The sequence below is a fragment of the Stegostoma tigrinum genome, chromosome 1 (genome assembly GCF_030684315.1).
Source record: "Stegostoma tigrinum isolate sSteTig4 chromosome 1, sSteTig4.hap1, whole genome shotgun sequence".
Classification (NCBI taxonomy): domain Eukaryota; kingdom Metazoa; phylum Chordata; class Chondrichthyes; order Orectolobiformes; family Stegostomatidae; genus Stegostoma; species Stegostoma tigrinum.
This window is the reverse complement of record NC_081354.1, coordinates 176,220,176-176,247,805: the sequence shown is the minus strand read 5'-3', so window position 1 is coordinate 176,247,805 and position 27,630 is coordinate 176,220,176. Positions and strand designations below refer to the sequence as shown.

Below are 27,630 nucleotides of genomic sequence, written 5' to 3'. Positions count from 1 at the left end.
TTTGGCCATCTTTTCTGGGATATAAAAATGAGGAAATCTTCCTAAAGGTATGCCAGGCACTAAAATCATAGAGAGATAGAGATGTACAGCATGCAAAAATATCCTCAGTCCAACTCATCCATGCCAAGCAGATATCCTAAATTAATCCAGTCCCAATTGCCAGCATTTGGTCCCTATCCCTCTAAACCCTTCCTAGTCATGCACCCATTCAAAGAACAAAGAACAAAGAAAATTACAGCACAGAAACAGGCCCTTCGGCCCTTCAAGCCTGCGCCGATCAAGATCCTCTGTCTAACCTGTCATCTATTTTCTAACGGTCTGTGTCCATTTGCTCCCTGCCCATCCATGTACCTGTCCAAATATAGATGCCTTTTAAATGTTGTAATTGTACCCATCTCCACCAGTCCCTCTGGCAGCTTGTTCCATGTACGCACCACCGTCTGCGTGAAAAAGTTGCTTCATACGACCCTTTTGTATCTCTCTCCTCTCACCTTAAACCTATGCCCTCTAGTTTTTGGCTCCCCTACCCTTAGCTCTTCACATTATCCATGCCCCTCATGATTTTATAAACCTCTAAAAGGTCATCCCTCTGCTTCTGACACTCCAAGGAAAATAGCCCCAGCTGATTCAGCCTTTCCCTATCGCTCAAACCCACCAACCCAAACATTCTTGTGAATCTTTTCTGCGTCCTTTCAAGTTTCACAACATCTTGCCTGTAGCAAAGTCAGACCTTAGCTAGAATATTGTGAACAGCATAGTCTCCTTAGCTAAGAAGAAATATATTAGCATTGGAAGCAGTGCGGAGAAGGTTCGCCAGGTTGTTTCTGGGTATGGTGGGATTTTTTCCATGAAAAGGGGATGAATTAGATTGGGCCTGCACTAGTTAGAGTTTAGGAGAATGAGAGGATAGCTGATTGAAACAACACAGTGATGTGTAATCTCTCAATATTTCAAATCTTAATTCTAGGTATTGTAATTTTCTCTCCTTTTTGTAGAAATGTGAGTAGTTGCTGTAAGACATGCATTCTTAGGGGCCTCAGCAGGGAGAGAGATTTCTTCTCCTTGTGGGAAGAGTTCTAGAACCAGCATAGAGCCTCAGACTAAAGGGTCACTCATTTAAACCAGAAATCTAATCTCTCAGTAGGTAGTGAATCTGCAGAATTCTTTACCACAAGGTGATGTAGAGGCTGTATTGTTAAGTATATTCGTGGCTGAGATAGACAGATTCTTAATTGGGAAGGAGATTATGGGTAATAGGGAGAAGGCAGAAAAGCGGAGTTGAGTGTTATCAGATAAGCCATGATTTTATGGGATGGTGGAGCAGACTTATAGGACTGATTGGCTAACTGCTCCAACATCTAATGATCTTATGATCAAGGAACCAGAGCTGCACACAATATGCTAGATGCAATCCAATCAGTGCTCTTTGGAACTGAAACAAGACTTCTTGATCCCATACTGAAACTTTCCTGTTTTAAATTGCTTGCTGCATCTGCTTCTAGTTTTCAGTGACTCACGAACAAATACACCTAGGTCCCTTGGATATCAACATTTTACAGTCTTCCATCATTAATGAAATACCCTGTTCCTCTTTCCAAAATGGGCAATTTAATATTCCATCTTGCTTATTTGCTCAGGCTGTCTCAATCCCATTGAAGACTCTTCGCACACTCCTCACAAATCGTATTTCGAACAAGTTTTGAATTGTTTGCAAACTCAGAAATATTACATTTGGTCCCCATGTCAAAATTATTGATATAGATTGATAACAGCTGGGGCCCAAGTATTGATCTTTTGAGTACCTTACGGTCACAGTCTGCTAACTTGACAATGTTTCTTGCCTTCTACTTTCTACATGTCAACCAATCCTCATTCCATGCCCATAAGCTGTCCCCAATGGCATGCACATTAACTTGGTTTATCCAAAATTTTCTAAAAATTCAAATAATACACACCCACTGATTCCCCAATATCTATCCATCTAATAATAATCTATCAACGTTGACAAACATGATGTCCTCCTCATAGATCTACATTGACCTTTTCCACTCAGATAAATTGATTCTTATTTAATATTTTTTAATTGTATAGTGCTTTTCTGAGATCTGAATAATGTAATGTGCACTAAGCGAAAAAAGGAGCTTGCAGGAAAGGTGGATCAGATAGATGAATTTTAAAGAGAATATTAAATGATGAGTGACAGAGACGTTTACAGAGGCATTTTTTGTTTAAATCTGGGATATGGGAGTTGCTGGCTAGACTTGTATTTATTAGCCATCCCTAGTTGCCCAGGGGGCAATCAAGTTTCATAAAACAGAATCATGGATTTCCTATGTTGGGGAAACAGGCCATTCAGCCCAACAAGTCCACACTGACTCTGACAAGCATCTCACACATACTCACACTCCTACCCTGCCCTATCCTATTCCTGCAGTTCCTATACTAATCCACCTAACCTATCCATCTCCAGACACTATGGGCAATCCACTTACCCGGTACATCTTTGGACTGTGGGAGGGGACCAACACTGACACAGAGAGAATGCACAAACTCGACACTGTCACTCATGGCAGGAATTAAGCCCAGGTGCCGAGCGCTGTGAGGCAGCAGGGCTAACACTGAACCACCAGTCCTTGCGTATTCATGTGCTTATCTAAAAGTCCCTTGAACACTCCTATCATATCTGCCTCCACCACCCACCCCTCACAGCATGTTTCAGACTCCTACCACTCTGAGTAAAAGTCCTGCCCCCTCACATTGCCTTTGAACTTACCCCTCTCACTTTAAAGGCATGGCCCCTAGTTTAGACATTTCAATGTTGGGATAAAGCTTCTGACCATGAACCCTATCTGTGAATCTCCTAATTTTATAGACTTCTACCAAGTCTCCCTCAGCCACTCCAGAGAAAACAACCCCAGTTTTTCCAGAGATAAAAGGAACTGCAGATACTGGAGAATCCGAGATAACAAAGTCTGGAGCTGGATGAACACAGCAGGCCAAGCAGCATCTCAGGAGCAGAAAAGCAGACATTTCAGGCCTAGAACCCTCATCAGAAAATTTTGTGTCGAGGCCCGAAACGTCAGCTTTTGTGCTCCTAAGATGCTGCTTGGCCTGCTGAGTTCATCCAGCTCTACACTTTGTTATCCCAGTTTTTCCAGCCTCTCCTTATAGTTCATGCCCTCTAATCCAGGCAGCGTCCTGGTAAAACTCTTCTACATCTTCTCCAAAGCCTCCACATCCTTCCTGTAATGTGGTGACCAGAACTGAACACAATAAAAGGTTAGTACGCAGATACAGTAAGTGAGGAATGCAGTTTCCTTCCCTAAAGAAGTGAACCAGATGAGATTTTTTTCTCCTGAGAATCAGCAATACTTTCACAGTCATGGTGGGATTTGAACCTAGGATCGGAGACCATTAGTGGGTTCTTGGGTTAACAGTCTGGTGCTAATACCACTGGGGACCATTGGAACAGAATGTTTAAACAGCTGAAAGCAGGCTTGCAAACAATGGGAGTAGAGGAGTCTAATAAACCCGCTTTGAATTGCTTTCAACATCCTACCTGAAAGAAGGTAACTAGTACAATACACACTACTCCGGATGTAGTCTCACCCAGTGCCCTCTATAATTGAAGGCTAACCTCCCTACTTTTGTATTCAATTCCCCTCAAAAGAAATGATAACATTCTATTGGCTTATCTGATTACTTTCTGTGTCTGCGTACTCACCTTTTTTGCAATTCATGCACGAGGACACCCGGAGCTATTTGTGTCTCAAAGCTCTGCAATTTCTCACCATTTAAATGATACACTTTCTTTTTATTCTTCCTGTCAAACTGACGATTTCACATTCTCTCAAATTATGCATTACTTTCCAAACCTTCACCGCTCATTTAATCTATCTGTATAATTTTGCAGCCCCTCTTATGCCTTTGTTACAGCGCATTTTTCCACCCAGCTTTGTGTTGTCAGCAAATTTATAAATATATCTTCCTGAATTACTCAGGAACTTGGAGACCATTTCGTTTCCCGCATTGTTTCCATATGGAGAAGTCTCAGTCAGCAGGAGGCAGTGGTGAATCACATGGTCCATGTGCAGATTAATCTGTCATCAGTCCAGGGCAAATGCTTGGAACTGAAGACAGGGGGCCAGATTGATGATTTAAGCAATAAGATGATCCTTTACACAGCTTTTGTTATCTACCCCTTTCTGGAATTCATGCATCAGCTAGTGTCAACTAAGAAAATTTCACGCTAGCCGTGCACCTGTGCCTGCTGACTGAATAGGGTCTGTTTTGTTGGTACATATGGAGAAAGGCTGGAAGACAAGTTGATGTTCATTTTTAGAACAGGAATGTGCAATGATAACTGAAGGATGCTTACTGGAGGTTTTACCAGGATATTCATTCAGTATTGTGGACCTTTGATGAGGTTTCCCTGTAGTCCAATATCCCTTGGGTGCAAACAACAACAACTTAGATTTTTATGACAATTCTTGTTGTGAAAATTTCCAAGAAGCTTTCGACGCATGTCAATAGAAAAACTAGACCCCGAGGTGCTTTGGGAAGTAAAGGAAAGCTGGTGAAAAGTTTGATTAATGAGTTAGGGGCATCTTACAGCTCAATAATAAAAATACAAATTTTACCCACAAAACTGAAGAAGAATTAACAGTAGGATTTTAATCACTCGCCTTGCAATTTTGTTACAAGAGAGAGGGTTATAGAGGGAATTCCAGAGTTTGGGACTAAGAGCATGGCTAACAATGGTGCAATAATGAAAACTGTTAATGAAGGAGAACAGAATCTTCGATAACAAAGTGTGGAGCTGGATGAACACAGCAGGCCAAGCAGCATCTCAGGAGCACAAAAGCTGATGTTTCGGGCCTAGACCCTTCATCAGAGATGGTGAAGGGGAGAGGGTTCTGAAATAAATAGGGAGAGAGGGAGAGGCGGACCGAAGATGGATAGAGGAGAAGATAGGTGGAGAGGAGAGTATAGGTCAGTCTGGGGGGATGGACAGGTCAAGGAGGCAGGATCAGATTAGTAGGTGGGAAATGGAGGTGCAGCTTGAAGTGGGAGGAGGGGATAGGTGAGAGGAAGAACAGGTTAGGGAGGCGGGGACGAGCTAGGCTGGTTTTGTGATGCAGTGGGGGAAGGGGAGATTTTGAAGCTTGTGAAGTCCACATTGATGCCATTGGGCTGCAGGGTTCCCAAGCAGAATATGAGTTGCTGTTCCTGCAACCTTCGGGTGGCATCATTGTGGCACTGCAGGAGGCCCAGGATAGACATGTCATCTGTGGAATGGGAGGGGGAGTTAAAATGGTTTGCGACTGGGAGGTGCAGTTGTTTATTGCGAACTGAGCGTAGGTGTTCTGCAAAGCAGTCCCCAAGCCTCCGCTTGGTTTCCCCAATGTAGAGGAGGCCACACCGGGTACAATGGATGCAGTATACCACATTGGCAGATGTGCAGGTGAACATCTGCTTGATGTGGAATGTCATCTTGGGGCCTGGGATGGGGGTGAGGGAGGAGGTGTGGGGGCAAGTGTAGCATTTCCTGCGGTTGCAGGGGAAGGTGCTGGGTGTGGTGGGGTTGGAGGGCAGTGTGGAGCGAACAAGGGAGTCACGGAGAGAGTGGTCTCTCCAGAAGGCAGACAAGGGTGGGGAGAGAAAATTGTCTTTGGTGGTGGGGTCGGATTGTAGATGGCGGAAGTGTCGGAGGATGATGCGTTGGATCCGAAGGTTGATGGGATGGTATGTGAGGATGAGGGGGATTATTTTTTGGTTGTTATTGCGGGGATGGGGTGTGAGGGATGAGTTGCAGGAAATGCGTGGAACAATCCCCCTTCCGTACCTACACTGGCCTGAACCCCACCTCTTCCTCCGTTACTTTGATGACTGTATCGGCGCTGCCTCATGCTCTCACAAGGAGCTCGAACAGTTCATCCACTTCACCAACACCTTCCACCCCAACCTTAAGTTCACCTGGACCATGTCTGATACCTCTCTCTCCTTTCTGGACCTCTCTGTCAACCACCTAGAAGCTGATGTCCATTTCAAGCCCACCGACTCCCACAGCTACATAGAATACACCTACTCCTACCCACCTTCCTGCAAAAATGCCATGCCCTATTCCCAATTCCTTCGCCTCTGCCGCATTTGCTCCCCAGATGAGCATTCCACTCCCGTACATCCCAGATCTTCTTCTTCAAGGATCGCAACATCCCCCCCCCCCCCGCAGTGGTCAAGAACACCCTCGACAGTGTCTCCTGCTTTTCCCACAACTCATCCCTCACACCCCGTCCCCGCAATAACCACCCAAAGAGAACCCCCTTCGTCCTCACATACCACCCCACCAACTTCCGGATACAATGCATCATCCTCCGACACTTCCGCCATCTACAATCCGACCCCACCACCAAAGACATTTTTCCCACCCCACCCCTGTCTGCTTTCTGGAGAGACCACTCTCTCCGTGACTCCCTTGTTTGCTCCACACTGCCCTGCAACCCCACCACACCCGGCAACTTCCCCTGCAACCGCAGGAAATGCTACACTTGCCCCCACACCTCCCCCCTCACCCCATCCCAGGCCCCAAGATGACTTTCCACATCAAACAGATGTTCACCTGCACATCTGCTAATGTGGTATACTGCATCTGCTGTACCCGTTGTGGCTTCCTCTACATCAGGGAAACCAAGCGGAGGTTTGGGGACCGCTTTGCAGAACACCTCCGCTCAGTTCACAATAAACAACTGCATCTCCCAGTTGCGAACTACTTCAACTCTTCCTGCCATTCCTTAGATGACATGTCCATCATGGGCCTCCTGCAGTGCCATAATGATGCCACCTGTAGGTTGCAGAAACAGCAACTCATATTCCGCTTGGGAACCCTGCAGTCCAATGTTAAAAATGTGGATTTCACAAGCTTCAAAATCTCTCCGCCCCCTACCGCATGCCAAAATCAGCCCAGCTCGTCCCCGCCTCGCTAACCTCTTCTTCCTCTCACCTATCCCCTCCTCCCACCTCAAGCCGCACCCCCATTTCCCACCTACTAACCTCATCTCACCCCCTTGACCTGTCTGTCCTCCCCAGACTAACCTATCCCCTCCCTACCTCCCCACCAAAACTCTACTCTCCACCTATGTTCTCCTCTATCCACCTTCGGTCTGCCTCCCCCTCTCTCCCTATTTATTTCAGAATCCTCTCCCCATCCCCCTTTTCTGATGAAGGGTCTGGGCCTGAAACATCAGGTCTCCTGCTCCTAAGATGCTGCTTGGCTTGCTGTGTTCATCCAGCTCCACCCCTTGTTATCTGAGAGGTAGACAGAGTTGACGTCATGGAGGAGTTTTGAAAAAAAATGTGAGTTTCATATTACTGATATCCAAAATATTGATCACGGTGCCTCGCTTGTCAATCGACACTCCAGCCAAGCTTCTTGGAAAGTTTCACAGCAAGAGGCATTACATAAATCTAAGTTGTTGAGTCATGAGGAAACGGAATCAAATGTCCACTTTGTGAAGAATTAATCACCTCTGGATTAATAGTCCAATGACAATACCACTAGGCCCAGTTTCGTGGCCTCCTTCTGAAAGCATTGTGCCCAAACTGAACTTGAACTGAGGCTAAGATAGCAGGAACTGCCGATGCTGGAGAATCTGAGATAACACGGTGTGAAGCTGGATAAACGCAGCGGGCCAAGCAGCATCAGAGGAGCAGGGAAGTTGACGTTTCGGGTTGAGACCCTGCTTGGCCTGCCGTGTTCATCCAGCTTCACACGTGGAACTGAGGCCGATCCAGTGTCTCCAATTCTCAATAAAGCAACCAATCCCAGCACCTTTGTTTTTTGTAATAGCTTTGCGACACCTCCTTCGAAAGTAGTCACCTACGTTGAGTGTGCCGTGCAACTTCTGTGGCAGTGGAAACTGAAAGACAAGCTTTCTAATTTCTTTTCTCCCTCACGACAGCCTCATATATGAAGTGTGCCACAGCTGTTTCAAGAAACAAGCTAAACTCCAGCGTTGTGGACAGTGCAAGTTTGCCCACTACTGTGACCGGACCTGTCAGAAAGCAGCATGGGCCGAGCACAAGAATGAATGTGTTGCCGTCAGGAACTATGGCCAGCCCACCAATGAGACTGTCAGGTGAGTCTACTCCGCTGCTCCCTACCACCTTGCAGAACCTACATCTGCTTCGTGAAAGCACAAAGTAATTGAAGCAAGTTGGAGGGATGCTACAGATGGACAGAGGAAGGGTACAGTGGAGATCGCATATGCTGATTACATAACTCAGGTTAAAAGTCCTAAGGTATTACTAATCATGGAGAATGATCACTTTCTGGTCACTGAATGTTGCACTCTGAGGCCCTCAAAACAGAGCCAATTAGAAGGTAGGAATTTTCCATTTATTTTGGGTAAACTGGGGCCTTAGATTATAGGAGCAGAAGCAGGCCATTCAGCCCATTGGGTCTGCTTTGCTATTTCACTCCAGCTGACCTGAGGATCCTCAATTCCAGCTCCCATCTTTTCCTTAGAAGCCTTGACCCCCTTACTGGTTAAAGCTGTCGTACTCAGATTTGAATATATTCAATGATCCAGGCCCAACAGCCCTCTGTGAACAAAAATCCATTGATTCATTAACCTATGAGAGAAGAAATTCCTCTTATCATTGTCTTGAATATGGTTTAATCAAGTGAGACTTTTGAGTTAGCCAAGGGTTTACTTGATTGCCCCAGGTGGTTGGAGAGGAATTTTCCCAAGACGTTTCCTCAAATGGGCCACAGCTTTTTAACTTGCTTCTTAATTTTGCTCTCCCAGGAGCTCGCAAGTTTTTTAAAAAATCTCTGTTGTTAATGTTTTATGGGCATAACTTACAAGGCTAGCATTTTCTGCGCAGTCTTAATGGCCCTTGAACCTAGCAGCTTGTCTGGCCTATTCAAATGGAGAGTCAAACATTGGCTTGGAATCACTGTAGACCAGACCAGGTAAGGATGGCAGATTGCCTTCCCTTAAGAGTGTGAGTGAACCAAGCAAGTTATTAGACAACAATCAATGATAAATCTCATTGTCACCAACACTGAAACAAGTTTTCACTGAAATTAAGCTCACCCAGCTGCCATGATGAGATTTGAACTCTAAACACTGGAGCATTAACCTAGACTTCTGCGTTATTAGCCCAGTGACTTACCACTATGCCACACTACTCCCATGATTTATTTAATGGTGCACTATCTTGATTGGGAAGGCTCAAAGCGCTACATAATCCTTTCCTATCCTTTTGTATATTTCTATCAAAAAACTAATTGGTCTTTTCCATTGGAGACTTTCAAAAAGGGAACTTGACTTTGCAAATTCCCAGTGGCAATGAGCAAATTTATAAAAACAATCAATTTTATATTAAACTCAAGTCTTAGAGAAATAAGCATTGACGTATTTTGCCTCTTTATCCAGATCTTTCCCCTCACCCTGAAGGCCATTCTTTATCTAGTTTTAGAGAACTTGTTTTGTGGTGGCGTAGTAGTTGGTGAATAAATCTATTTGATTTTCAATCCATAGAACCATAAAAATAATACAGCACTGAAGGGAGCAATTCATGCCATCTTCTCCATGCTGACCCAAAGACACCCAGATGCTATTTCTAATCTCATCTTCCTGAATGTAGCCCAGAGCCCTGGAGCCTAAGGTGCAGACCAAAACAGATGATCTACCCAATCCATCTTAATCTCCAGCCATTAATCAGGCAACCTCTGTTCCTGAGCTAGATACCTATTGCTCTGAGACCTCTTTCTTATACTACTTTTCAATGAAAGTCGCCTGTCCAGTCTTCAGAAATTGTATAGTTTTACCACTGGCAAACATCCTAGGAGTGTGATTCCTTCCACGGCCTCGTCAATCTTCAGCTTGTTTTGACAATTTCTCGTTCCTCATTGAAAGAGGCTAATCTCTAGATTTTAATAGACCTTGACCTCAGGCCAGCCTGTTCAGGTTGCTCGTAATCCCTTGTAGTTTTTCAGTCAATCAATCAACCATAATGATACTTCTGCAGAAGAATGTGATCGACAGCACTTTGTTACAATAGCAGCTGATCAGCAGGTTCACAGCGAGTGCCATATGTTTGCTGCAAACAGAGCTTTAGCCAGACATTCTGTGTCACCAGTTTAATCCATCACTGACTGAGTTGTAAACACGCATATCCTTTCAGAAAACGCAGAAAGCTCTTAAGACATCCCAGGAATCATCCAATTGCTATTTAAAAACCGAAAGAACTGCAGATGTTGTGAATCAGGAACAAAAACAAAGTTGCTAGAAAAGCTCAGCAGGTCTGGCAACATCTGTGTAGGAGAAAACAGAGTTAACGTTTTGGGTCTGGTGACCCTTCCTCAGAACTGGTTCCTCTGGGTCACCAGACCCGAAACGTTAGCTCTGTATATTTCCTTCACAAGTGCTAACAGACCTGCTGAGCTTTTCCAACAACTTTGTTTTTGTACCATCCAATGGCTAGTTCATCTTCTGACCTATTGACTTTTTCGAATGTGGTGTTTTTTTCTCTCATTTTGTCTAACCCAACAAATTTAAGGTTATTGCATGCAGGGGGAACTGACAGCTAGTGATGCTCCCCTGTATTTACTATCTTTCCCTTTTAGGTGGTAGTGATCTTGGATTTGGAAAGTGCGGTTGAAGAAATTGCAATGATGTGTATTACCATGCCTGAAAGCAGTGTAGAAGCAAATCCAACAGTAACTCTCTGAAGCCACCGGGTTACACATACTTCAAGGTTTTGGGGGCTACATTGCCAGGGAAAGAAGGCTAGCAACATTTGAATACCACTTTCTAAACACTGCCACGATCTCAGTGGACTTGCTGTGCTACGCCATTCGATGGAGTCATAGAGCTTTTGACAGCCTGGAAAAAGGACCTTTGGCTCATTTTGCTCCTGCTCCTTCATATCGTTATATGAACAAAGAACAAGAGTGGGCCATTCAGCCCTTCAAGACTACTCCAGTATTCAATAAGATAATGGTTGATTTAATTTTGACCTCAGCTCTGCTTTCCTTCATATTCCCAATAATCTTTCATCCCTTTGGCAAACAAACGTCCAAATATTCTAGTTACATTTTCCAAAACTTGGTCCATAGCCTTATATCCAATGGTGTTTCAAATGTTCATCTAAATAGCTCTTAGGTGCCTTGAGGGTTCGGTCTCTCAGGCAATGAGTTCCATATACCCACAACCCTCTGGCTGTAGAAATCTTTCTTCAAAGCCCCTCTAAACCTCCAACCCCTTAACTCAAAATGGTGCGCCCTATGAAGATGGCAAGTCCCATTCTCTATACCTGGTTTACGGCCCTCAGAACTTGGGTCCATCACAATCAGTTCCCCCCTCAGCACTCTGTGCTCTAGAAGTAACTTGATACTTTGGCGTTGCTTTCAGACTGGCTTCCCGTATTTTGTGGCGAATGGTAAGAGAGGGAGACAATGTTTCTGAGGACCGCCTCTCATCGCTTGCGGATCTCCAGGACCATGTGGATGACCTGAGTGAGGAAGAGAAGAGACAGCTCATGTCAGACGTTGAAGTTTTGCACAAGTATTGGCACTCAAACAATCAGCACTTTGACAGTCAATCCATAGCCCATATATTTGGAGTGGTAAGTTATTGTTGAAACAGTGACCTCAGCCTGCTAAGCTAAGATGCTGCTAAAAGTGACTTTCAGGGCTAAGTGTCATGTGAGTATAAAGCTGTGAGAAGTTGGTAAAGTTAATGTGACTGATTCCTGAGATGGCAGGACAGGTGTAGGAACAGAGACTGGAGCAGTTGACACTGTATTCACTGGAGTTTAAAGAGAGTTGGGGAGATCTCATAGGACCCTATAAAATTCTAATATGGCTTGACAGTGTAAATGTAGGAAGGATGTTCCCAATGACTGGGGAGTTCAGAGCCAGAGATTACGGACTAAGAACTAAGATGAGGAAACACGACGTCACCCAGAGAATGGTAAGCCTGTGGAAATCTCTGCTGCAGAATCCAAAATACGGAGGCTAAAATATTGAATGATTTCAAGGAGTTAGATATAGTTCCTAGGGATAAGGGAGTGGATCAAAGGGGTCTACACTTTGTTTCCCCAATGTAGAGGAGACCACATTGTGAACAGCGAATGCAGTAGACTAAATTGAGACACTACTTTGAACAAAAAATGTTTGGAGTAAATAATCATAAAGCTTGACAGTCAGACAGCTCAGTCTTTGTTTTGTGTTGGAATGGTTATAGGAATATCCAGGGTGGTGGTGTGGGGGTGTGTAATTTCTAGGACTTACTGAGGCTGAGTATTAGGATGCTCTGCAAGTGCCCTTGGTACTCATAAAACAGACAGGATATACCAGGGTAACAAAGTGTGGAGCTGGATGAACACAGCAGGCCCAGCAGCATCTCAGGAGCACAAAAGCTGACGTTTCGGGCCTAGACTCTTCATCAGAGAGGGGGATGGGGTGAGGGTTCTGAAATAAATAGGGAGAGAGGGGGAGGGGGACTGAAGATGGAGAGAAAAGAAGATAGGTGGAGAGGAGAGTATAGGTGGGAGGTAGGGAGGGGATAGGTCAGTCCGGGGAGGACAGACAGGTCAAGGAGGCGGGATGAGGTTAGTAGGTGGGAAATGGAGGTGCGGCTTGAGGTGGGAGGAGGGGATAGGTGAGAGGAAGGACAGGTTAGGCAGGCAGGGACGAGCTGGGCTGGTTTTGTGATGCATTGGGGGGAGGGGGGAGCTGGGCTGGTTTTGGGATGCAGTGAGGGGAGAGGACGAGCTGGGCTGGCTTTGGGATGCAGTGGGGGAGAGGGAGATTTTGAAGCTTGTGAAGTCCACATTGATACCATTGGGCTGCAGGGTTCCAAAGCGGAATATGAGTAGCTAAAATCCCCCTCCCCCACTGCATCCCAAAACCAGCCCAGCGCTTCCTGCCTCCCTAACCTGTTCTTCCTTTCACCTATCCCTTCCTCCCACCTCAAGCCACACCTCCATTTCCCACCTACCAACCTCATCCCGCCCCCTTGACCTGTCCGTCCTCCCTGGACTGACCTATCCCCTCCCTACTTCCCCACCCACACTCTCCTCTGCACCTATCTTCTCCTCTATCCATCTTCGGTCCGCCTCCCCCTCTATCCCTATTTATTTCAGAACCCTCTCCCCATCCCCATCTCTGATGAAGGGTCTAGGCCCGAAACGTCAGCTTTTGTGCTCCTGAGATGCTGCTTGGCCTGCTGTGTTCATCCAGCTTCACACTTTGTTATCTTGGATTCTCCAGCATCTGCAGTTCCCATTATCTCTGATCAGGATATACTGGGGTAATCGATATGGGACATAGGCAAAGGCAGAGCAATTGCTTTCAGGCATAAAGAGGAATTTATCAAAGAAATTGGGAATAATGTACTGGACCAATAACCTTTTAATATAAAGGAGGAGCTGAATGGAATTCACTGTCTTTGAATCAGCTGTTGCATTCGAACACTTCTGAATGACTTTGTTCACTTTTTCGGACAAATGTGCTCTCAGCGCCACCCAATGGTGATGATGGAACTATTCATGGTCTGGGAAAATATACTGAGACGTGGTTCTCGTGAGACTACCCCACAGCACAGATTTAACAAGAGGAAATCTTACATAGAGAGACCACTGTGTCTGTTTTGGGAGATTGAAATGGAAATCCAACGTGAGACGGGCTGTCAAGAATTTGAGTTAGAATCCCTTCTTAGGTACTAATCCCAGTTCTGCTTCAGTGCATTTTACACAGGCCTGCAGCTTCAGTTTCCTGGAGTATGTGACATAAATACAGTATGCGATAACTTTGGTGGCATTTTAGACCACTTCACACACCAATATACAGGAGCACGACTACACCATTCACAACCATGAGCCTGCTCTGCCATTTGACAAGGGCTGATCTAATTGAGGCATTAACTCCATCTCCTTGTCTGCCTCCTTTCCCCTTTGACTCTCTTGTCAATCAAGCATCAATCTACCTCAGCCTTTAAAGCTTTCACCAATTCCCTCATACAAAGTTTGGAGGCGGCATGGTGGCTTTGTGGTTAGCACTGCAGCCTCACAGCGCCAGGGACCCTGGTTCGATTCCAGCCTTGGGCGACTGTCAGTGTGGAGTTTGCACATCCTCCCCATGTCTGCGTGGATTTCCTCTGGGTGCTCCGGTTTCCTCCCACAGTACAAAGATGTGCAGGTTAGGTAGATTGGCCATGCTAAATTGGCCATAGTGTTCAGGGGTGTGTGGATTATAGGGGGGTAGGTCTGGGTGGGAGCCCCAAGGGGCAGTGCGGACTTGTTGGGCCAAAGGGCCTGTATCCACACTGTAGGGAATCTAATCTAAAAAAGTTGATTATTCCAGCTTCAACTACTACACACTTGAGGTCATAACCAAACCGTTTGCAATGCCAATTTTATGGAGTAATGATATTTTACAAACCCCGATTACTCAGATATGAAAGATAAATGGAATGTAATTCATGAGTTTGAAATAATGCAAAAGTTTCTTGATATTTTGTGAACTACTTTGTCATTGTGTGTAGATATTGCTTCAAGTACTTTAGAAACATTGACAATTTATGGCACAGAGGGAAAGTATTTGGCTCATTTCGTTGAGTTTCCCCTTCCTGGAGGTGCAACAAGGATAAATAATTGAGTGGGTTATCTTGGAAAGATACTTATTTTGGCCACTACACCAGTAAAGATCTGGGTGAGAAGCTCTTTTGGAAACATTCCTGGCCTGTCAGTAATGGAGGGGGTGGCCTTAAGAGATGAATTAATGGCCACTTAAGGGCTTCAAGTCACAATCAACACAATTTCTTGCAGTGCCTAATAAGTGGCTGGTCGGGGAAACAAGGTCCAGCTGGGATGGTTCCTGAGGGATCTCTGTTTGTCCCAATCTGGCACAATTACTGCAAGAGTTTAGCTCCCGAAAGTCAACCCCAACCCCTTTCCTTGCCTGTGACTCCTGGAGCCCCACCCCTGGTGATCACCACCCCACCAGAACTGAAACAGAAAGATTTACACTCTTGCCATTGCGTTCCCTGATGACAAAGCCTCACCCGACGATCTTTACGGCCCAGGATCTGCCACTGAAAATACTTGCCCTTACATTTGGGCTGCCCTTCAGAAAATCATACCTGTTACTGACTTCGCAGCTCCTGCTCCATACCGCTGCAGGATACTCCACTTCCAATGACAATCGAAGTTTTTGTTTAGACGCTAAATAAATTCTGTGCTCATTGTATGGCTCTACCAGCCTCTGACAACAGTAGGGATCTGTAACAAATCAGTTTGTTCTCAGCCCTGGAGCTTCCACTACAAAACACACTGTGCGAGATCAAAATGAATCCTATCAGGGCAAAAGGAAATGATGACCATGAGAAAATCGTTGTAAAAACACATCTGGTTCATTAACATCATTGAGGGAGGGTAATCTAACATCTTTATTTTGTCTGGGTTACTTGTGACTCCAGACCTACAGCAATGTGATTGACTTTCACTCGTCCCCTGAAATGACCGAACAAGCCATGCAAGTACATAGAACATAGAACATTACAGCACAGTACAGGCCCTTCGGCCCTCGATGTTGTGCCGACCTGTCATACCGATCTGAAGCCCATCTAACCTACACTATTCCATGTACGTCCATATGCTTGCCCAATGCCGACTTAAATGTACCTAAAGTTGGCAAATCTACAACCGTTGCAGGCAAAGCGTTCCATTCCCTTACTACTCTCTGAGTAAAGAAACTACCTCTGACATCTGTCCTATATCTTTCACCCCTCAATTTAAAGCTATGCCCCCTCGTGCTCGCCGTCACTATCCTAGGAAAAAGGCTCTCCCTATCCACCCTATCTAACCCTCTGATTATTTTATGTGTTTCAATTAAGTCACCTCTCAACCTTCTTCTCTCTAATGAAAACAGACTCAAGTCCCTCAGCCTTTCCTCATAAGACCTTCCCTCCATACCAGGGAACATCCTAGTAAATCTCCTCTGCACCCTTTCCAAAGCTTCCACATCCTTCTTATAATGCGGTGTGACCAGAACTGTACGCAAAGCTCCAAGTGCGGCCGCACCAGAGTTTTGTACAGCTTCACCATAACCTCTTGGTTCCGGAACTCGATCCCTCTATTAATAAAAGCTGAAACACTGCATGCCTTCTTAACAGCCCTGCCAACCTGGGTGGCAACTTTGAAGGATCTGTGTACATGGACACCGAGATCTCTCTGCTCATGTATGCTACTAAGAATCTTACCATTAGCCTTGTACTTTGCCTTCTGGTTACTCCTACCAAAGTGCATCACCTCACACTTGTCTGCATTAAACTCCATTTGCCACCTCTCAGCCCAGCTCTGCAGCTTATCTATGTCTCTCTGCAACCTATAGCATCCTTCATCACTATCCACAACTCCACCGACCTTAGTGTCGTCTGTAAATTTACTAACCTATCCTTCTACGCCCTCATCGAGGTCGTTTATAAAAATGACAAACAGCAGTGGACCCAACACCACTAGTAACTGGTCTCCAGGATGAACATTTCCCATCAACTACCACCTTCTGTCTTCTTTCAGCAAGCCAATTTCCGATCCAAACTGCTATATCTCCCACAATTCCATTCCTCCGCATTCTGTACAATAGCCTATTGTGGGGAACCTTATCAAACGCCTTGCTGAAATCCATATACACCACATCAACCGGTTTACTCTCCTGCTGATTACCACATATCGTCCCTCCATTGACTGATGACTCTGTGCTCCTCTATATTCAATAATACTTGGAGGAAGCCTAAGGGTGACAGAGATGAGAAACCTACCCTGGGTTGGGCAATTTCAAGACCCTCCCAACATGTCCTTGCTCCCCCATGGCACCTTCCCATGTAATTATAAGGTGTAAACTTGCCCATTTACCTTCTCCATCCTCACTGTCCAAACGCACAAACACAGCTGCCTGGCAAAGCAGCAATATACTTGTACTTCTTTCAATGTAGTCTCCTGTATTTGCTGCTCACGTTACAGTGTCCTTTCTATTGATGAGACCAAATGAAGACTGGATGACTATTTTGCAGAACCCTTCCACTCTGTTTGTAGGAATGATCCCAACCTACCAGTTGTTTACCATTTCAATAAACCACCTTTGATCTCATGTTAATATTTCTCAGGTCCCCTAGGGTGTTACAATAAATGCATTTTGGAGCAGCACCAAATTTTCCACTTGGTCACATTACAGTCTCAGGACTCAATAATGAATTTATAGTTTTAGAGTTTGACCAGCAGTTCTTCACTTACATTCTTCTCCGACCCTGGTATGAAGAGTCATATCAGACACAAACGCATTAACTCTGTTTCTGTCTCTACAGACGCTGTCAGATCTGCTGAGCTCCTCCAGCATTTTCCATGTTTGCATTAAGTTTGTAATAAGCATTTGGCCAAAATAAATATCCTAATCACACAAAATGGTAATCACATAAGATGGTTCTACACAATATGGGAACTTGCTTTCCACAAATTAGTTGTCTCTTTCTCCATCGTAGTTGTGCTATAAAACTACTTAATGGGTTGCAACGTACTTTGGGAACACCCTGAGGTAATGAAAAGATCATAGATCACAGATCACAGAATCCCTACAGCACTGAAATGGGCCCTTTGGCCCAACAAGTCCACATCGACCCTCACAGCATCCCACCCAGATCTATCCCCCATAACCCATCTAATCTACATCCCCGAACACTATGGACAATGTAGCATGGACAATTCACCAAACCTGCACATTTTTGAACTGTGAGAGGGAACTGGAGCACCCGGAGGAAACCCACGCAGATGCTACATAAATGCAAGTATTTCTTCTTAGGAGGAAGAAATGTGATCAATAACTTAGAAAGAGAATTTAATGCCATTTTTATATACAGGATTTAACAATGAAAACAAATTATGTTTTTAATTTGCCAGATAAACTGCAATGGCTTTACCATCAGTGACCAACGTGGATTGCAAGCGGTGGGAGTTGGATTATTTCCAAACCTCTGTCTTGTAAATCATGATTGCTGGCCAAACAGCACAGTTATACTGAACAATGGCAAGTGAGTACAAAAGAAATGATAATTAGAATAAAATGTTAAACATAGTTGCACGATCATTGTTATTTTTAGGGAAGATGATATTTATCTGAAAACGTAATGGTGAGTTAAATGTAATGTGAATTATACTGATATATATGTGCTGTTACTGTATTATAGTTTAATGTGGCCTTATCACATTTGCAGTTAATGAATTTTAAACAATACAGGACAACTACTTGGCCATAGATTTGCCCTTGAGCCATCTCTGACATTCAGTTAAATCATGGCTGATCAATAGCTTAACTTCCTCTAACTTGCTTGCTGTCATGACTTTTAATAACCCTACTCAACACAACTGTTTCAAAGGTGTAGAGTGTGATATATTATAAGCAACTGTTAAATTCAGAGTCCACCAGATTCTCAGTTCAGCAGGTACCGCTCTTGTCTCTGAGGTGAGGTTAATGGGGGAACAAGACCCACTCGACAGAGTTGAGCACATAATCCAGGCTGAGCACTTGAGGCTACTGGAATTACTCCATTCAGATGACATGCTAAACCAAGGTTTTAACTGTCTGCTCTGAACATAAGAGAATGCATGCACTATTTAGAAGAACATCATGTGCTATTATTCCTATCACTGTGGTTAACATTTATCCCTCAATCAATATCACTGAAAAGAAAACATCTGGCTAGCACTTCATTCTGAATGAATAGCAGGTCACTCTTTGTGGGAGCTTCCTATATACAAACATCTGTTGTTCTCCTACATTACAACAGTGACTACATGTCAAAATTATTTCAATGAACTTTGGGATATCGTGGTGCTGTATATTTTATATATACATGGCCTCCTTCCTTTCTATAAAATGCTGCAGATGTGTAGATATTCTACTGGTATAACAATGGGACCTCAAGTTCCCTTCCTAAATCCATTCATCTCTCTCTCTTATTTCTTTGACAATGTATACAGTTACCTCTTCTACTATTGCTTTATGTAGCTGGATGTCAAACTTTGTCCTACAATCCCTCCTGTTTTGGAGTAGGTTGTACGTTAAACGCCGATTATTAAGTGTTGTTGAGTGTGACTTCTTTAATTCTGCTTTGGTTGTGAAATGTAGCTTTTTATTTTGTTTTCCAGTCGCTCTGCAGTTAATTCAATGTTTCACACGCAGATGAGGTGGGTTTCAGTGTTTTTATTGACATCGGTGTTTTTTTTTCCTTTACCTGTTTGGCATTAACTCTGCACAGTATTCATTGTCTAGGAGATGTAACAGATTCTACCTCTTCTGAGGTTAACCCTTCCAATAAATTGTGCTGAGAAAGTAACAAAGTATGAGCATGTGAGAAAGATGAATCTGTACAGACCAAAAGAAAAAGGCATGGCAACAATATTCAAAATGGGACAATTACAAATAGTGACTGTGGACAGCAGGGCAGTTAGCATCTCAAGTAGAGAAAAAGGTCAATGTTGGTAACAAAAATGGCTGGAGATCACAGCAGCTCAGGCAGCATCATTGGAGAGACAGTAAGCTAACATTTCAAGGCTGGGTGACTCTTCATCAAATCTTCGTGTTGAGCATGCAACCCAACCACAATTGCCTTTGAGAAGCTGATGGTCATCTATCGTCGTTACATTACCAAAAGGATGTGGATGCTTTGGAGAGGGCGCAGAGGAGGCTCACCAGGATGTTGCCTGGTATGGAGGGCGCTAGCTATGAAGAATGGTTGAGTAGATTAGGATTATTTTCATTAGAAAGACGGAGATTGAGGGGGGACCTGATTGAGGTCTACAAAATCATGAGGGGTATAGACAGGGTGGATAGAAAAAAAGCTTTTTCCCAGAGTGGGGGACTCAATTACTAGGGGCCATGAGTTCAAAGTGAGAGGAGGAAAGTTTAAGGGAGATATGCGTGGAAAGTTCTTTACACAGAGGGTGGTGAGTGCCTGGAACACGTTGCCAGCGGAGGTGGTAGACGCAGACACGTTAGCGTCTTTTAAGATATATTTGGACAGGTACATGGATGGGCAGGGAGCAAATGGACACAGACCGTTAGAAAATAGATGACAGGTTAGACAGAGGATCTTGATCGGCGCAGGCTTGGAGGGCCGAAGGGCCTGTTTCTGTGCTGTACGTTTCTTTGTTCTTTGTTCTAGAACCACAGTAGTCCATATTCTGTTGGTAGACCCACAATGTGCTTACTGAAGGAATGGTGACATATTTCCAAGTCAGGGTGGTGAGTGGTTTTGAGGCGAACTTGCAGGTGGCGTGTGCAATCATTATCGAAAAGCGTTAAGCTTCGAGAGAGCGCTGAGCACAGACCCGAAGGGACGATTTCAGGGATGGGACACTTTAATTGGCAAGAGTACAAAAGCAAGAAATCTTTTCCTTTACAGAATATTGGTTAGGGCTCTGCTGGACTATTGTGTTCAATTCTGGGCACCAATCAACGTTCCCTGCAAACCATGAACAACACAGCTACCTCAGAGCTCCTGTTTGCGTTACAGTCAAGATAGGCCCTTTGTTATCATGCAAAACAAAACTGTAAAGATGCTATTCATTTAAACAAGATATTCGCCCTCTCCAAAAGAAATCAGAGAGTGATTTGCATCATGCCATAGGAAGATTGGAAGACATTTTCAAGGATACACAATACATTTATTTCCTTACTGAGAGTCAGCCTCATGGATCGAGTGAAGGAGACTTTGTCAGAGGGAGACTGAAACAGAGTAACTGGGAATTTGGAGCAAATTGGGAATTCGGTGCAGAGGGAAATGCTTTGATTAATAGTTATTGCAAGAAATGAATGCTCCGGAGTGAGAGATGTATGGGAGAGGAAATAAAATATGAATCGAGAGGTCTTCCTGTAGTGTACATCAGTAGTGGTGTGAGTGTAGGAATAGCAGTTGATTGGTGAAAAAGGGTCTAGGCCCGAAATGTCAGCTTTCCTGCCCCTCTGATGCTGCTTGGCCTGCTGTGTTCATCCAGCTGTACACCTTGTCTTCTCAGATTCTCCAGCATCTGCAGTTCCTACTATCTATGAAGACTAACTTGTAGTTGTAGTAAGCTATTAGGAAGGCTTGTGGAGTACTCCTTTTTGTGGCCAGTGGACATTGGGTACAGGAATAATGACATTTTGCTTCAATTGTATCAGAGCTTTATTAGATCACACTTTGAGTACTCAGTGCAGTTTTGATCTTCTTACCTCAGCAAAGATGTTATTGCCACTGATGGAATGTAACAATGGTAAACCAGTCTTCCCTGGATGAGAGGGGACTGTCCAAGGATTAGAGATTAGGAAAACTGACCCTGAATTCCTTAGAGTTTCGAAGAATGAAAGGTGATCTAACTAAAACCTCCAAAGTACTCAAAAGGATACCCAATTTGGCTGCAGGTAAGATATTTTCTCTGGTTTACAGTCTAAAACTGGGAGGGAGGGGTCAATTTAAAAACAAGGGGGATGCTAATTAGGTCTGAGTTAAAAAGTAATAGTTTGTTTCCCATTGAGAGCTGTGGAAGTTGGGCCAATCTTAATTCCCTCAACAGCTCAGTCTTTGCGTATGTTTAAGGTAGAGATTGATAGATTTCTGATTACCTTTGGTATAAAGGGTAATAGCGATGGGCTGAGTAAAAAGTAATGAAATGTTTGATGGATTACTCCCTGGCACAGGAAGCAAAGAAGACTAAGGGGACCTCTAATAAAGGTGGAAAGCATTTATGGAGGATTTTGTTTGAGTGAATTGGTATGGTCTATTCCCTCTGGTGACTTGATTATAGGAAGAGTTGGTTGGTTTGCATTTGGAACTGCTTGAGAGAATAAGGAGGCAGGAACTGTTAGATTGTATGTGAAGGTGAGAAAATATTTCAAACAGAGGACATTGCGGTTACGAAGGAGAAACATAGAAACTAAGAGAAGGAGTTGTCTAGTCAGCACTTTGAACCTCTTTTATCATTCAGTACGAGATAACAAGGTGTGGAGCTGGATGAACACAGGAGACCAGGCAGCACCTTAGGAGCAGGAAAGCTGATGTTTTGGGTCTAGACCCTTCACCAAAAATCGTCGAGGCCAGAAACATCAGCCGTCCTGCTCCTAAGATGCTGCTTGGCCTGCTGTGTTCATTCAGGTCCACACCTTGTTATCTCAGATTCTCTAGCATCTGCAGTTCCTAATATCTCTTATCATTCAATACGTTCATGGCTGATGCTCTATTTCAATGTCAGATTCCCGCTTTCTCACCCTACCCCTTGATGCCTCTAAAATCTAAAAATTCAGCTAATTGTTGAATATATTCACTGCTTTGGCCTCCACAGTCTTCTGTGGTAGGGACTTTCCCAGATTCACTAGTCTTTGAATGAAGACACTTTTCCTCATACTTAGTCCTAAATGGCTGACCCTGTATCTGGAGATTGTGTCTCTTGGTTCTAGATTCCCCAACCAGGGAAAGCATTCTTCCTGCATCTAGCCTATCCATCCGTGTCAGAATTTTACACATTTGAATCAGATCCCATCTCATCCTTCTAACTTGTAGTAAATATAGGCCCAGATGAACCAATCTTTCTTCATAGGACAGGGAGGTGTTGTGTGATTCAGAGATAATGGGAACTGCAGATGCTGGAGAATCCAAGATAACAAAGTGTGAAGCTGGATGAACACAGCAGGCCAAGCAGCATCTTAGGAGCACAAAAGCTGTTGTTTTGGGCCTGGACCCTTCATCAGAGGAGTCTAGGCCTGAAACGTCAGCTTTTGTGCTCTTGAGATGCTGCTTGGCCTGCTGTGTTCATCCAGCTTCACACTTTGTTGTGTGATTCATTTCAGTTTGTCCTAGCACAAATCCAATGGGTTGATTGTACTGCCTGCCGTAAATATCTGTCATAACACAATATCAGGCAAGAAAGTGCTACGTCAATGCTATTAAAATACATTTTCAGTCCAGTCTTTCTCGTTCAGATATTGACTGTTACATATTTTCTGCATTTTTAATTTCTGTGTCAGATTGAACTCCATTGTGAAGGAAGCCAATGGGTTAAAATTAACCTGAATAAAAACTGAAGGAACTGTGGATGCTGTGAATCAGAAAGAAAAACAGAAATTGCTGTCAATCAGAAACGAAAACAGAAATTGCTGGAAGAGTTCAGCAGGGCTGGCCGCATCTGTGAAGCAAAATCAGCGTTAACATTTCTGGTCAAGTGACCCTTCCTCAAAACATCCCACGTTCTGAGGAAAGTTCACTCGACCCAAAACGTTAACTCTGATTTCTCTTCAAGGATGCAGACCTGATGAGCATTTCCTGCAATTTCTGTTTTTGTTTAAAAGGAACCTATCTTTCTCTTCTAAATGCTAACTGACTTGCCCGTGGTGATTTGTATTTGTCTGTGGAGAAATAAATGAATTGTTGCATCCAAGTTGTCGAATAAAGCCATAATATCTCACCATTCACCCACCTTACATCACTAACAAATGGCCAACTTGTGAACAGGGCTTCAGGCTGAACCACACATGTGTGTTGGTCATGGGCCTGTTTGTGTCAGCACGCAGATGTCTTCAGTTATGTATTGGTACAAGCCATGGTGCACAAACGTTGCATCACAAATGCAAGTTCTCTTAATGTTAAAAGCAATGGAAGTGGAACTGTGCAGGTAATCAAGGCTGACTCTCCATTGCTTGGAGCTAGTGCAAACATTGTTTGGATGTGGTGTAATTTCTGACTTTGTCCATCCCAGTCCATCACCAACATTTCGACATCATTGTTTGGGATAGATAGCTATCATTGCACGAAGGATTGAAGTTGGGTTCCACCTCAGAATCTGAGAAGGATCTGTAAGGATCCATGAAATCAGTCCAGATCAGCCAATTCACAGGAAGAATTATTCAAGGGAGACAGAGAAATGAAAGTCCCCGCTGATGCAGGTCAAAACCAACCAAAAGTAGCTCCCAGAGTGAATCTTTCTGAATGCCCTCATTTGTTTTCACCTCTGCTTGTGCCTGCATGGAAGTAATATGTAGAGCCTTTCAATTGATTCTTTAGTTATAAAAAATTTCTAGGTTCAGTGCAAGTAACTTAACATTCGCTAGCTCTTTTGCTATGAGCAGTTTTTTAAAAGAAAATGAATTAGCTATTATTTTCCAAATCATCAATGAAAGGAAAAGTTGAACAATGTTAAAATGGAAATTTCCACCATTCTTTTCAAATACTTAATCTCTGTTGAAATCTATCGTTGAATCTGCTTCCACCACCGTTTTGACTAGTAAAGTGATTAAAAGCAATGGGCCAAATTCATTTCCTTGAACACCTGCCTTACTGAATATGCTTTGCCCTGTTTAGTGCAGATTTATGTGTCTGTTTTATGCCCAGCATGTATGCATGTAAAAACGGGGTTCACATGGACACAGCTAATTTCACACAGAGATGCTTACAATCAGCACAGTCCCAGGAGCAACTATGGGGTAGCATGGTGGCTCAGTGGTTAGTGCTGCTACCTCAGAGTGCCAGGGACGCAGGTTCAACCCCACACCTTGGGTGACTGTGTGGAGTTTGCACATTCTCCCTGTGTTTGCGTGGGTTTCCTCCAGGTGCTCCAGTTTCCTCTCAGTCCAAAAATGTGCAGGGTAAGTGGATTGGTCGTGTTAAATTTTCCCATAGTGTTTAGGGATGTGTAGGATAGCCATAGAAAATGCAAGGATAGGTTGGGATGGGATGTTCTTTAGAGGGGTGGTGTGGACTTGAATGGCCTGTTTCTACACCGCAGGGGCTTTACTGTGGATTCAAACCAGACTCCGCTGTGGCTGAAACCCCATCTGCAGACTGGAACAGGAAGTGCAGGTTGACTCTAGCATTTTGTCAGGTGGAAAAGATTTCAAGGAACTATTTTCCAGAGACTGATAATTTGACGAACACTCACCCGTCAAACATCGAAAATGCATGATCGTTTCGCTGCAGTTTATGACATGTTACTGTATGTAAATTGGTTGCTGCATCTCCTACATAACATCAAGGATTAGACATCAGAGGCACCTCACTGGATGTAATGCGTATTGTGAAAGTGGCTATATAAATGTAAGCGCCCGACACTGATCTCTTCCATCATTGTTATGACCCATAGATAGCCTGTATTTAATTACAGGGGGAGTGCACATATTCCAGCAACAGATCAGATTAAATAAAAACCGAAAAAACTGCAGATGTTATAAATCTGAAATGAAAACAGAAATTGCTGGAAAGGCTCAGCAGGACTGGCAGCATCTGTGAAGAAAAATCAGAGTTAGTGTTTCCTGTGACCCATCAGATTGAACGCTGAGTGAACCAACTTGTCAACAAATGATAATGCAATAAAATGATCCTTCCTGTTGTGCAGAGCATGACTGTGCCTCACCTCAAAAGGAACCAAAGTTAAAAGTATAGAAGTACCATTTTGCAAAAATTTGTATTTGCATGACAGTTGCACTTTCAATTTGAGTGTGGATCAAGACTCTTCTGTACAAACCCTGCAGTCAGTCATTTGAAATTTTCCAAATGCAAAAATCCTACAAACTGCTGTATGAATGTGTTGAAAATTTAACCCTACCTTTTAAATTGTTATGCTTGTTGTTTAAACAAATGTGTTCCCTAGAGACCACTAACTTTTAAAAAGAAATTTGAATTTCCACTTGATAGTTGAAAAAGTGATATAGAGCATGTAAAAGGACACTTCGGCCCAACCAATCCATGCCGACCATAATCCCAAACTAAACTAGTCCCACCTGACTGCTCCTGGCCCATATCCCTCCAAGCATTTCTTATTCATGCACCTATCTAAATGTCTTTTAAACATTATAATTGTACCCACATCCATCACCTCCTCGGGAAGTTCATTCCACACGTGAACCCCCCCTCTGTGTATAAAAGTTGACCCTCATGTCTTTTTTAAATGCCTGTCCTCTCACCTTAAAAATGTGCTCCCTGGTCTTGAAATCCAGAATCCTTGGGAAAAGACCATTACCATTAAACCTATCCATACCCTTCACTTTAAGTCTTACTATAACCTGCAAACTACAATGTTATTGCCTAAATGCTGTTTCACAGGCAACTTATTCATTAAACAACATAACTTAATTTCCTCTTTTACTTTTAGCACAACTGGAAAAAGCCACTTCACAAGTATACTTCACTCTGTGTTATAAATAATGAATCAACTTTCCCGAACCACAGTGATTTGTAGCTCCCGAGAATTGGCTTCCATTCCTTCTTTTCCCCTGCTTGATAGCCACAGAATAGTCATTCCCAGTTATTACATGAGTATCCCTCCAGTGTAAGCTAGGTAAAAGCTCAGGCATCATTTTAAATCATCATGCATTTAGCCTTTTCACTCTGGACATGAGCTCTCACTATCATTCCTGGCAGTGAACCATGGAGACGTCCAACCCCTGGTTACTCATTCCCCCTCATGCATCTTGGCCCACTAATTTGAGGAGCTTCAGAGATATCTTAGAAACTGTTTCCCTCCAGAAACCCACCTCGATGGTCACATTAGTCATTCCTTGTGTCCAGGTAGAAATGCTAATTAGACACTCACTCTATTCCATCTTGAAAGTCAATGGATATTTTGAAGAGTATTGGCATCCTCCTGATATTCTCAACACCTTCATGGCTGGTAGTCTAACCACGGTCAACATAGATGCTGCTGCAGAGGTAATGGGAACTGCAGATGCTGGGGAATCCGAGATAACAAGGTGTGGAGCTGGATGGACACAGCAGGCCAAGCAGTATCATAGGAGCAGGATAGCTGATGTTTCCTGCTCCTGAGATGCTGCTTGGCCTGCTGTGTCCATCCAGCTCCACACCTTGTTAACATAGATGCTGCTAACATTGTCCATTCTGGAAAAGCAACTAAGGTCTTCCTTTAATTTTTCACTGCTGTGTTAGCTGGGTCTGTTGTTAGGCAGACATCAGAACAGGTCACAAATCTCCTTCACTTTTTCATATATAACAATGCAGTCCCGAAACATAGTGATTTTACAAACCTCGCACTTGTAACAACATTATAAACTGGATGTTAGAATGTGCAGCATGGTAATTAAATAATGCAAGTGCCCATATTCTAATCTTGTGCTAACAGCCAGCAACATAGAAACAAGTGGACAATTGGCCATGGGCCACGACTGTAATATCTCCTACAGTTAAGCCTTGCAAAAAAAAGTCTGTTTTTGTAAACAGAATTGAACTTCGGGCAATCCAGAAAATCAAGGCAGGAGAGGAACTGACGGTGTCGTATGTGGATTTCCTGAAACCAAGTGCAGAGAGGCGCAGCCAACTCAAAAAACACTATTACTTTGACTGCACCTGTGAACACTGCACAAAGGGAATTAAAGATGACCTGATGCAGGCTGCGAAAGAGGAAGACGGCAAAAAGGTAAGCAATGCAGGGATATTAGTGAGATAAATTGAAAAAACAAGATGTGAGAGCAAGGAAGCAAAAAGGGATACAATATCAGAGTGTGACAGGAAGGAACAGAATGCATAATCATATCAGACCCCCAGCAGATAAAGCTAGAGGCTACAGAAAAAGGAAAAAAGACAGAACTGA

At 43.7% G+C, this 27,630-nt stretch overlaps 1 protein-coding gene across 1 annotated transcript in view; it reads left to right on the top strand.

The window, feature by feature from the left end:
* The window catches only part of LOC125460011 (histone-lysine N-methyltransferase Smyd1-like), a 64,911-nt gene that overhangs the window by 16,612 nt on the left and 20,669 nt on the right, over nt 1-27,630 (top strand). Inside the window, exons 2-6 of the mRNA XM_048547037.2 lie at nt 7,959-8,135; nt 11,421-11,634; nt 17,962-18,092; nt 19,210-19,248; nt 27,261-27,456. Of these exons, the coding sequence (XP_048402994.1) occupies nt 7,959-8,135; nt 11,421-11,634; nt 17,962-18,092; nt 19,210-19,248; nt 27,261-27,456 (757 nt within the window). The remainder of the gene's footprint in view (nt 1-7,958; nt 8,136-11,420; nt 11,635-17,961; nt 18,093-19,209; nt 19,249-27,260; nt 27,457-27,630) is intronic.